Here is a 13,053-nt window from a genome sequence, read left to right on the forward strand (position 1 = left end):
ACTAAACCCAAAATAAAAAATAAAAAAGAGTCATCACACACGCAAAGCACAGACTAGTATTTCTATAACACGATTTCTTTGCAGCCAATTTAAAACTCCAACCCAAACTATCTCCCTCTCCCTTTCCACCCACATGATTTCAGTTGTCCCTAAATCAACCTCTCTAAACACAATTTCGACCTTAAAATTACTGAGGAACGCCTGTGTACGGCAAGACCATGCAAGTCCCCCAAACAAATTCAACCTCTTCCACCCTCACAATTTCAGCCTTAAATCTATCTGTCACTCCCTTTGTTCCAACTCTCTCTTTCCATTACGTTGCTCTCTCAACCCTTTTGTTCAACCTCACACTCCTTCCGCCACTCTTTCAATCGGGCTTTGCTCAACCTCCCTCTCTCTTTCCGCCGCTCTTAGCATAGGAAAATATGTGCCATTGAATTTTTAGTTTTTACAGCCAAATAAGATAAAGCTGACTTGTGAAATATCTTACTCAAATTTTGTTATGCAAATTTGAGGAATTTAACATTTTAGTCCTTCCATTAATAACAGTTATAAAATATTCCAAATTTTGAAAAGATTCTTTTAACCAAATTCTAACCACCATTTGGTGACAATGAATATTATTTAACTAAATAAATTTTCACTAATCATGGGTAAGGTTTGGTCAAGGAAAACTTTTCAAAATTTGAAATATTCTATTAGACTATTACTACTGTTAATGAAAATACTAATGTGTTGATTTTCTCAAATCTCAAGGGAGGGGAGAGTCATTTTCAATCCTCAAGAAAGGCTTTTGAAATAAGGGCAAAGATGCATGTTATTTCATCCTGTTTGTAAGTGATGCCCAAGCTTTTTTTCTCATCTTTTACCAGATAGACGAACCGTAAACTGGAAAAGTTTTTAGCATTTGCTAACCAGTTTAGTACATTTCAAAATCTTTATCTTCTTATTGGCAGGGCTCATTTGCAAACTTGCTTTTCTGGAGCCATCATTATACATCAGGCGTAGACATAAGACATCCACATTCAGATTTCCCAGGCAAGAGAAAAGAAGCCAATCCCTACTATAGATAAGAGTGATCTCTCATCTTCTTGCCGTGAATTTTTATGCAAATAAATCCACCTTTTTTTCTTTCGACTTGCACATCAATTGCATAATCAAGTCAAAATTTTGCCTCAAAGCATACAAGGCATATAAACACTAAGTACAGGAATAGAATAGGTGATTTATATTGTTCCACTGATGAGAACAATTTAATATACTCATCTCCTATGATAGATGATTTGTTTTACAAAATTATACAATAGTGTAGGTATAATTATTTTATTTTACATGTTTATATAGAAAATGTTTCCACGGTGCCATGATAGTACCCCACTGTCAGCCCTTAGTCAAGTTGCTCTTAACCTGGCCTCTATGTCAGGAAAAGAATGGCAGAACCAACTTCAATAGGAGTCCGCAACCAATCCACCATCGTGAACAAGTATTTTATTCTTGTGGTGCTCTTCAACTTGCTTTGTAGGAAAAAAACTAAGCAAACACCACCTGTAATGGACTTTATATACTAAAATACACAAGTGAAATCGTTGTGTTCTATGAAGATGATTCCCAGACCTTGTAATCTTTTCCCTCGCAGGCTGAAGACCATTTTTGCTGCCCACTTGGGGGTTCATAATGACCTGGTCCTATCTTAACCGCAACTTTTTCATCAATAATGGCCGCATACACATCCCTTTCAGCCTTAGTAATTTTAATCTAGATTAAACAATATCACAAATGAAGTCAGTATTTCAAAATCGTTTTCTGTTCAATTTTTATGTACAGACTTGGCTTTAACTTGCCCATGTGTAGAACAACAGCATCCTATTTTCATCAATGGAAGTCATAAACAATAACTGTGAATTTGGTGCCAACAAAAAATTAGAGAAACCAAAATGTATTGAAATAGCATGTTTTCGCTGTTATAATTCTGAACAGTATTAAGATGGTATTAGCCAACAATGACAGTTATACTAGAGACCAATTAAGTGGATTGTTCAATGTCTTGGGGGTAATACTACTAAGAAGTAAAAATTTAAATTGCAGTTTCTACTAATTTTTTAAATCTGTCTTCTTTCCCTATATCCATATGATTTTGACTAGCTTTATTCTTCAGTTCTTTTATGTATGAAAAGAAAATTGTAACAAACATTTGCTTGTTTATGGAATGTTTTCTATGCACATCATGATGCCACAATTGGAGCCAATGATTGACACTTACTATACTGCGACAATGGATTTTGTTCCGGTTTCTTATAGAGATTAGAGCTTCGATTTCAGAACGGTAGTGAGAGAAAATGTGGTCGAAGAACACTGTGGGTGTTCCAGGATGAGTCAGAATATAAGCATATCCTTGCATTTCCTTTCCACGTGGGAATCTCCAATGGCCCTGCAGGACAAAGAATAGAAAAAGGTATATATGTGAGTGCAATAACACTTAACAATTCCAAATTGAGACAATAGCATCACAAAACATGTTTAAACACAGTCTTGTTCTTTCCTAATACTAGTAAGAGAATTGTAAGCTGAATCTTATTCTTTCCTAATTCCAGTAAGTTAAAATTGAAAGCTGGTCAGTTAAAATTGAAAGCTGGTCCAAGATTTATGGTACCGCTTCCACAAATTACCAGCAGAAAAATGTCCTTGTGTCCCAAGGTCTTCATTTTTAAGATTTTACAGAATTTCGTATGAACCTTAAACCTGAAATGAAGAGTAACCCTTAATTTGGGGTCTAAGTAATTGTAGAGAAAGGCAGATCTTCATTCTCAGTTTTTACATGCTAGACTAGAACCAATTTTCTACTTAGCTGTTAATTTGGTTATTAGCTGTATTTTTTTTCATTCTTCAATGAAAATTGTTTTTTTCTTTTTTTTATCAATATTCTTCAATGAAAAATGTTTATCAGCAGACAAAAGTGACAGATAGAATGGAAATTTCAAAATGGAAGATGTTTAAACCTGAGTAGAACCAGTATCATGATTCTCTATAAAGGTAACAGCACGCGATGGCCACCATCCAACAACCCCAGGAGGCTTTCCCTTTGAATCTGATAATCGCCAATATTCACATCTTTCCAGTGTCTGTATAAAATAAATGTATTATTTAAGTATAGACCATCCACCTTATATTGCGCCTTATAAAAAAGGTTACCCAGTGTAAGTACCATCAAAGTTGGTTCCTAATTGTAGAGATAAAATTCCACCTTATGCATGCATATGAAATTGTGAGAAGGGAGGTATGCTATTAGGAGTTCTAGCAAGGTGGCAATTTTTTTTTATTATGTAAACCTCACATATTGCAGGGTCATAGTGACACCGCTTCCATAGGAACAACCACAAAGAATTGTGGCATAACTGCAAGCTATATAGTCTACGAACATCTCTCCCTCAATTTATGGATACCAAATCACTTCATTGTTTCTTTAATTAAGATATGAACACACAAGTCAATAAAATCACCATACAACAACAACAACAAAGCCTTATTCCAAAATTAAATTATAAATCATTTAATCTAATAATTATTTTTACTTGAAACAATAATTGAGACATTTATAATGATAACAAAAACAAAATTGGCTCTCAATTGTTTAGTCCATAGAAAACACAGTTAATTGATACAATATCCTCTAATATTCCTAATGGGACAAAGAATTGTCCCCATGAATACTTACTGCATGAAGAATCCCTTTCGTCGTGACATCAAATGCACCAGCAGTTCCATTAGTTGCGTTGATCCAGTCAATAATTCTCTGCCTATGCGCATCTTGATTGTGATCCATTTCACCATATGTATAACTGAGGGAATCCCAATACTCCCCAACAGCAAAGGAAGGTTCACTTACATCTATGTAATCTTTGACATAACCACCCCAAAATCCTCTGACAAAATCAAGCCTCCATCCATCATACCCAATTTCTTTCCTGTGGATCACATGTTGAAGCAAAATTATACAACTAAATTCTTAACACAACAATATTTACAGAAACATATGCACCAGAGAGAGAATGCATGTTTATAAGAAGTGGAGCTCGAATTACATTTTAAACACCACCAATGCACAACTGACTTCATAATATGATGAGGCAAGAGATAAGAGAAAATTATTAAATTATAAGAAACCTTCAAGTAATAGATTTTTGCAGCAATCTCCAGCCCAACATTTTAAGGTTGAGAAAGATTATGCATCATCCGTCAAATTAACTTGGAATAAGAATTTGATTAATATCATGAAGGACATTTATTTACTGTATTAGGCAATACTCTAATTGACTACACCTCTGAAGTCCAGAAACAACCAAGGGTCCTCTCAAGCATTCATTTTTTATGAAGTCATTTTTCTATGAAGAAAACATGGTGTTTTTACTGTCACGGGATTGGATCATCACCTCTTAGGCAACTTTAAGAAAATGCTTTGAGATGCCTCTAGAGGTGCTGTGATCAAGAATCAACCCCAGCTTTCTTTATGTCATGACTCAAGTCTACTTTGTGCGTTTGTGTGTGTAAGGGGAGGAGAGAGAGAGAGAGAGAGAGAGAGATTTAACTTGCTGATATATCAGGGATTGCTAGAATAATGTTCTTTATTTTTACGTAAATAAATTCATTAAAAAAAAAGAAGGCACTCCCAATACGCAGGCTGTTCACAAAAGACAAATCACTAATTCACCATTACCAAACAGCTTAAGCTTCTTAGATAAGAGATTATTTATCATGGTATCAAAGCAAGTCATCTTAAGTTTGAACATTATCTCTACTATACCTTCCATTTAAAAGTAAAAAAATGCCACATGTTGAGTTGCACTTATTGAATGGTCGTTTGGACCCACATGTGAAAGAAAGAATTATAATAATGGTTTGATGATTAATTCACCATTGTCTAACTTAAACATAAGTGGTATTTTATGAGTAATTATTTAGACGAGTTCCTTTTAAAGATACTTTTCAACTCTATTGATACAAAAAGAATATGTCTCTCTCAGAAATGTTCCTCAGAAATTCAAGAAAATAGCCCCAACTGCTCACCTCAGCCAACATAACCATTCTTTTAGATCCTTCCTCACAAATTCTTGTGAATGATCAATGTTTGGAGCAGCGTGGAAATTATCTCCACTACTCTTGTTGCCTCTGCCCTGTACGACACAAACAAGGTACTTTATATATCTAAAAACACACGCTAGTATTCTTCCCAACAATGATAAATTGCAAATATAGCATAGGAAAGTAGTGTCATAAATAAAGCATGCATGTTAATTCAGAAATACGTTGGCAATTCTGAAAGCTGCAAGGTTGCCCAATTCTATAGCATAAAAAATTGCAAGTTTCAATGTTCATTAGGTCTAAAATTTTTAATCATATGACAATAAAGATCAAGCCCTTCAAACAAGCTTCGAACCTTCTACTCCTAGAAGTATGAGTCAGATAAACAAGATCTTTTCCTCTCTCAAAGGGTGTAGGCTGCTGTGTTGAAAAGATGACTATTCAATAGGCCTATTATTTATTGGTATTCTCAACTGGCTTGGGCTATCAGGAAGCTGAAGGGAAAAAATTTTCAGCAGGTAGTTGGAAGCTTGCTTGGTCTGGTGTAATTAATCCCCATTGGAAAGATGGGCACGCTAGAATCCATGGGTAAAAGATAAGTATTGAATATCAGTTGGTGCAAAGAATGCTATTTGATCTTAGAGGCAGATTGTCTTGGTGCAAGAGTATAAGGAACACTACCAAAATAGAATCCTCTGCAATTTTTGGAGAATTCAATTCTCTGTTTTTTATGTTAGTTGTCAGTTTGGAGTGCTGTTTAGTTTAGTTTTGAGCTGTGGGGTCAGCTTTGGCTGGTGGTAGTTCACTCTCAGGCTTTGTTGATTGCCTCTGCTGTTCTTGCAGCATTCTTTATTCTGCTTAGGATGTGGGCCTACTTGATTTGCTTGGCTTATTTCTGTGTTTGCTGCTCATACAGCTTGTTGTACTTTGCCTTGGTTAATGAAAACTTTCCATTCATAAACTAAAAAAATAAATAAATAAACAAAAAAAAAACTTTAAGATTACAATGCAACTTTGTCTTAGGAAAACATTTCATGAATTATGAAATAGAGTTCCCAAGACCGATAATTCAAAAAAAAAGTGGGAACCATGGTAAAATAAAGCACCTGAAAATGTGGATCATCTGCAACAACTGCACGATCATCCCAATTTAAACGGCCACCATAGATATTCCAAATACCATTCTGATTCTTATAGTGTGCACAGCGGTGATTCAAGACAGCATCTCCAAGAACTTTAATACCAACTTCATGAAATTTCTTCACAACTTCTTTCAGCTGATCAATATTTCCATATCTGAATCATAAACCATAACAGCAACAAATATTAATCACGGGATTCTATTATTCTGATATCACCTATCATATTTCATACAGAAAAAAGTACATAGAAAACAATATAGATTTTTAAAGGTGACACATCTCTACTCACTAATAATAATAAGTATACCATCATTCAAGCAATTAAGTTTGGAAGTCCAACCAATTCTGCTCACTACCAATCATATATACACCAGTCAAGCAGATGTCCCTAAGCTATACAGGACCTAATCTTCTTTTTTGTGAAAGAAACGTTTTAGTTATAATTAAGATAAAAGTACACAAAACCCCCCTTGTGGTTTCCCCTAAGAACACAGAACCCCTTGAGGTTTTGACTGTTATCCCCTCTGCAGTATTGTTTTACACTATGTTTGGTTTGAGGGAAAAAGGAGGGAAAGGAAGAGAAATTAAATGTTTTCTACTGTTTGGATAGCATGAAAAAAATAAAATAAAATAAAATAAAAAGAAGCTAAATGTGATGAAAAACTTATCACTTTGGCTTACATTTTTCCCTTCACCTTTATTCTTTTTCTCTTCTCTTCCATTCCCTTCCCTCAAACCAAACATGGGATTAATGTGTAAGCCCCAATAATTATGTAACACCTAACCCTTCTTGGGTTTTGAGTGTAACACAACCCCCCCCCCCTCTCTCTTGTGGTATTATTTTTAGGTGAAAATACAACTTCAAATATGGACACATGTCATAACATGAACAACTCCCCTTTATTTTAACAGATGTCTAACAGCTTACACGTAACACTATATCATAGAGGGGTAAGTATTTCATTCAAAACTTCAGGAGTTCCATGTTTTATGGATAAACCACAAGTATTTGAGCACTTTTCCCTATAATTAATGAAAGAGTTCAATAACAAGCTGAGAATTCTTTCAATAAAAACCACAACACAGATTCTGTAGGAGGTGGTACACAGATGATGTATTTAAAAACTTAAAATACCTGGAATTTAGATTATATAAATCCCTTGGCATATATCCTTCAGGTGATATAGATTCTGTAGGTGGTGGTAACCATAGCACAGTGAAACCAATTGAAGATAACTCTGCAGTTTTTTCTATCAGCTCCATGTACCATCTTCCAGATTTATGAGATTCCCAGTTAAATCCTTGGCACAATATTTCAAACCCTGTGCCTGTCCCTGAGCATATTTTGACAGGAGATATTTGTTCCTTGGATTCAACAACAGCTTCCTCTGTGAATGTTGGAACAGAGCTTCTGAAGATACTATAGGCTTCAGCAGCCAGTTTTTCAATTTCTTGAAGAATACTTTCTTGTGCTTCTTTACTTTTGATCTTTTGGCTCTTCTCAGAGGAAATGTCACCTACCAAGTTCCTTATTTCCTTAATTATTCCATTAGTATATTTACTAAGAGATCCTTCTTGATTTTCTTTTGCATTCTTTTCAGGTATCTGTGTGCCTTCAGATAGACTCTGTGTGGATCTAGCAGACAAGCTAGAACTTGAGAGGGGGATGTAGAAGTCATTTCCCATACAGTTCAACCAAGTGTTTTCATTTAGCTTGAGCACAAAAAGAAATCCTTCAAGTCCTTCTTCTACAGTAAACGATCCCCAACAACCATCACCACCCTCTTTTGGCTGCAGAACATGTTACCCATGTAAATAAAATTAAGAAAGAAGATAAATCATTCTTAAAAGCTTAAGACTAAAAATTAAGATGGCAGAATTGAGACATCCCAATTCAAAGTTTCCATAGAAGTATAGCATAGGGGAGGACACAAGTAATACCAAAACAATCTTTGATAAGAATTTTTTGAGGCAATTCCAAAACTTTCTTTTTCCCTCAGTAGAATTTAAGTGATACTAAAAAACTTTAGTACAAGTAATTGCAAGTATAATAATGCTTTCATATCAGACCTTACATGAGTTCTTGTCAGCATCATCTATGATCAATGTATACATATCAGGTACATCTAAAATTTTATTTAAAAAATAAAAATATCCTCCCATATTCTAGTCTAAATCATGCCTGCAGATCGAGATTCCATCTCCCAATTGGTAGATATAATTATAATTCACAATACGAATTTGTTATGCCTGAAGGTTTACTAATCATTAAAAGAGATAAATAACACAGTAAAAAGACCCTAACATCAAATTGGAGGAAAGGAGCAAAAAGAATGACAAAGTCACATTACATGATAGAGGAAGCACAAGCTTGCACTTTTAACTCCATAAAACCAGAATTACTTTTCTTTTTTTTTTCCCGAATCAATTATAAAACAGTTACCTTCAGCAAAACTCAACATCTATAATGTCACCACACAAAAACAAAAGTCACATTCCAGAATTGGAAACGTTTTTAGTCAATCAAAACACAGACACACCCCCAGAGAATGCATAAAAGGTTTAACAAGCTTAGCAATATTGTGATGGACCTGATGGTTATATAAATTTAGAATATATACATGAACATATGTTTAACCCCAAGGATAGCACAAACGACTAGGGATCATGCCTCATTAAGTGGAGATCACAGTTTGAATCTCCCCCTAAAACTTCCCCTTGGGGCCAAACTCACTAATTAAAAAATATATATATATATATATATATATATGCATGGAGCCTATGTTTGTCTGCTATTTGTCAATATGGTTGTATTTACATATTTGGTGAGTAGATAACTATTTTATTAAGAAAAGTGGAATGGCCTTCACTATACCGGAGGTTCACCTTAAATTTTACTCAAAGTTCAAAGAATCAAGAAAGTCTAAAAAAGATAATAGGATGGAAAGCTGTCCAAAGCATTATACAAAAGCTCCACTCTTAAAACTTAAAAGTCCGGTTATTCCTATCATGCCAAATAATCCACATTATTTAGATGCTATACCTGTAATCGAGTCCGCAAAGCCTTGCCCTTGAATGCTATTGTTTCTGGTGGATATGGGGCAGCAGGAATTTCCCACTTTTTAGCACCATCTAGACAAACTCCCCAGTGAATAACAACATCTCCAGGTAGATCAGTTTCTACATGTAGATGATTTTTAGCAGTCTCAGGGCACTTTCTAACAGAAACAGTGACCGAGTTATCAACAGAAACTTGTTTTGCAATGGGCTGCTCATCATAAAACTTTTCTAGGCTCCTACTTTCTTGTTTACGGTCTCTGGAATTGGTGCTGTTGTCTGGACCAGTAGTAGCCGACGCTTCTCCTTTGAGGATCAAGCTAGATAGCGGGCCAAAAGCCCCTAGGTTTCAAGTAGAGCCAAGAAATTTCCTGTCAGATGATTGTTGAATATAGAATACATAGGAGAGTACAGTTACTAAGAAAACAATAGAATATCATTCACCACCCGCCCATGACACACCTCCTCCCAAACCCATTACAGTAGGCAGTCTACCACTTAGCTGCAATAAGGCAAATAGGATCAACTTTCCAAATTGATTCATATATAATGTATGTAAAAGGAGGTGTTAGGGAACAAATCAGGTTTCCATCTTCAGCAGTTCAATATTAAAAACATAGTACAAGTATTCACACACACAACTCAAATAAAAAATTAAAAGGAAATAACAGATAGAAAACATGCTTTTAACAGCATCTAATTCCCATTACAGCAACAACTGCATCTAAGATCAAAAGGAAGCTATAAATGAGTAACAATACTTTTATTTCTATTGACTCTGTTATGCCTTTCAGCAAGTGGATCTTATTAAGAAACTGTCTCTCTATTTGACACAACTTCATTGTTATATAGATGTAGTGTACACAATTAGACTCACATGTTTGCTTACGAGTTACAGTTACACCATGTCTGGAAGAGAACACAAAGTAATTCAGACAGGATCCAAATTTATGTGAGTAAATGGAACCATAATATTAAAAATGGATAAATCAAGTGAATGATGGTATATAATAATTCCTACAACCTGGCCATATACTGAAGCCCCTTTTTGCTTCTGCTATATTGCTATCAGGCTGATCACCTTGAACATAGTCCACAAGAGGCACCTTAAAATCTCTCCCTCTGTGCTGATACCAAGCTCCAGTTTCATCGTCCTGCACCACCAACCCCCCCAAACAAAATGAAAAAGGAAAATATATTTTACCAAAAAAGCTTCATAAACATCCAGCAAATTTTTACATAATGAACTGACATTCTCAACAGCTAACTGTTTAAAATAAGAACCTTCAAAACAAAATTTATTGCAGCAATTGCGCTATTGGGGCTGAGATCAATCTTCACTTCGTAAAATCCATCTTCTCCCGATGACGATGATTTCTTCATGGGTGTCTCTATTGCATAGTCCTGAAAAATATTTTGTTTTCCATATTCTTATTTGCAATACAAAAGTGGCTCAGAACACGATGTTAATAAACCAATACATACCTTGATGGGGATCGAATCTGGGGGTCTCATTTGAGTAGGAGGTTGATCCCATTCACTGCAAAAAATTTATCAACAGATCTTTCATCAGTCTTCAGATAACCATTACCGGTTAATCATTTTAACAATACCATATACTTTATAGTTTATACTTGAATTCTATGTAGGCATCTTCATAAGGCACATGATTACATAATCGAATAATCCAAAAGCACGCATACCTGCCAACATCGTCGACATACGAAACTCCCCAGTGAAGAATCCATTTCCCGGGAAGATTACAACCTACAGTTAGCTGCCAAATCTGACTATTTTTCACCTGATCTAATCGGACGAAGATCTTTCCCTCCACCTACCATCCAAGTCAATCATAGGAACCTTTTTTAAATCAAATTAAAGCCTTGAATTCTTTCAATCTGCTGCTGAGAAAATAGAGTATTGGGTCTATTGACGTACAATTTTGAGTTTTTTATGCACTTCATTTCTTTCTCCCTTCACACTCTAGTAAGCCATAAAAAAAATATAATAAATAATTAATTAAAAATTAAAGAAAGGATATATATAGCTTCCAATTTAATTTTTAAAGTTCTGTTTGATTGCTGAGAAAACCAAAAAAAAAAAAAAAAAACCTTTCCTTGTGGAGAATCTTCGCAATTAAGTTCTCCTACAACTATTTTCAAGTGATCTAATAAGTTCAAATTTTCATTTTCTTAAAAAGAAATTTGTAGAGCTTCAAGTTTCATGTTCCTCACACGTCACTTTCTTTTCCAACACTTTCTCAGGAACCAAACAGAAACCAGACCAAAAAAAAAAACATAAATAATTAAAAGTTATATAGCTTTTAATTAGCTTTTAAAGTTCTGTTTGATTGCTAATAAAACAGAGGAACTCAAATCTAAAAATCAAGAAAATCTTTCCTCTTTAGAGAATCTCCTAAATTAAGCTCTTCTACAACTATTTCCATTCGATCTTAAACTTCAATTTTTTTTTTCATTTTCCTTGTAGAAAATCTAGTAAATTAACTTTTAAAATTCTGTTTGATCGCCGAGAAAACTGAGTGAAGAAAGAACAAAAAACAAAATCTAGAAAAAAAAAAAAAATTCTTGAACAATTATTGTCATTTGATCTAATTTGAATTCTTTCATTTTCTTCAAGTTTCATGTTCCAATCATTTTCCAGGGGACCAAACAGAAAATAAACAAAAACAAAATCAAACCGTTTCAGTTCGTTTGAGAGGGAAAGTCTCCTTGAAGAAAAGCTCAGCGGATTCGAAGGTCTGAACGACGGCGGTTTCGGCGGTGGAGGCAGCTTTAACAACAACATGAGAATGCTTTGGAGCTCTGAAGTTGCAGAAGCGTCGAGAATGAAAGAAGAGCTTAGTCAGAGTCTGAGTCTGAGGCGAGCAATTCAATGAACCAGGTTTGAATGCTTTGGATTTGGGACTGTACTTAGGGTTCTCTCTAAGACTGTGGTGCTGTAGAGAACCTATGCTAACGGTCGACATGGTTGACAGAATTTGAGAGAGCCAGCCAGAGCTTTTTCACAATTATAGAAAGAAAGGGGTTATAGATTCACTTGCGAGAATTGTTGCAAGATACTTATAGGAGTTGTGGACAACAAAAATTAGCACTTTTTCTATTTCTTTATGTGATTTTTTTACAGAAAGTGGGGAACCTTTTTTTTTACTTTTTCTGTTCAGCTTCTACCTTCAACGTCATTTTCCGTTTCACAGTCACTGTTTCTTTTCCTTATACACACAATCTAACGATATCCGTTCCCGTTTGGCTTATCAGCTTTGCGTCTGCGTTTTTTTTGGTTTTTTTTGGGAAGCGCGTTTCTATTGTTGGTGGCTTTTTCAGTAGAACTTGTGTATTGTATACGGAATCCACCCTTCACTTTTTTTCAATAAGGCTTTTATTAAAAGTGATCTCATTAGTACTATTTATATATTTAAAAATTATTTTTTACTTCTATTTTTTCTTAAAAATTATATTATATTATTTTTTTATATAGCATTTTATAATTTTTTATTAAATTTATATTTTAAAAACTTTTTAACCAAAAATATATATTTTAAAAACTTTAGCGTATACATGTGAATTAGATGTTTTTTATAAATTTATAAACTTATCTTTTATGTATTATTTTAAATTATAAAATTTTAAATTTAAATAATTAGTTTGTGTTATGGTTTTTTTTTTTTTTTTATAAATGTTATGGTTATTGTTATTGATCTTTGATTATCTTGAAATTTTGTAAGTATAGAGAATATATAAAAATAATATAATCTAACGTT

At 34.3% G+C, this 13,053-nt stretch overlaps 1 protein-coding gene across 2 annotated transcripts; it reads right to left on the reverse strand.

The window, feature by feature from the left end:
• Nucleotides 1-1,205: 1,205 nt before the first annotated feature.
• On the reverse strand, nt 1,206-12,500 carry LOC115982893 (alpha-amylase 3, chloroplastic). Of its 2 annotated transcripts, XM_031105638.1 has the most exons (14): nt 11,974-12,376; nt 11,214-11,258; nt 10,979-11,109; nt 10,761-10,815; nt 10,560-10,679; nt 10,300-10,429; nt 9,262-9,617; nt 7,354-8,009; nt 6,183-6,372; nt 5,062-5,168; nt 3,713-3,962; nt 2,997-3,119; nt 2,261-2,428; nt 1,206-1,755 (listed from the first exon to the last, which is right to left on the reverse strand). In XM_031105638.1, the coding sequence occupies exons 1-14, from the start codon at nt 12,259-12,261 to the stop codon at nt 1,594-1,596; spliced, it is 2,781 nt and encodes a 926-aa protein (XP_030961498.1). In that variant the 5' UTR covers nt 12,262-12,376; the 3' UTR covers nt 1,206-1,593. The 2 variants fall into 2 exon arrangements, with proteins under 2 accessions (XP_030961498.1, XP_030961500.1); XM_031105640.1 differs by lacking the exon at nt 11,214-11,258 and having other exon boundaries at nt 11,974-12,500.
• Between the last annotated feature and the right edge of the window lie 553 nt (nt 12,501-13,053).

The sequence above is a fragment of the Quercus lobata genome, chromosome 3, assembly GCF_001633185.2.
Source record: "Quercus lobata isolate SW786 chromosome 3, ValleyOak3.0 Primary Assembly, whole genome shotgun sequence".
Lineage (NCBI taxonomy): Eukaryota > Viridiplantae > Streptophyta > Magnoliopsida > Fagales > Fagaceae > Quercus > Quercus lobata.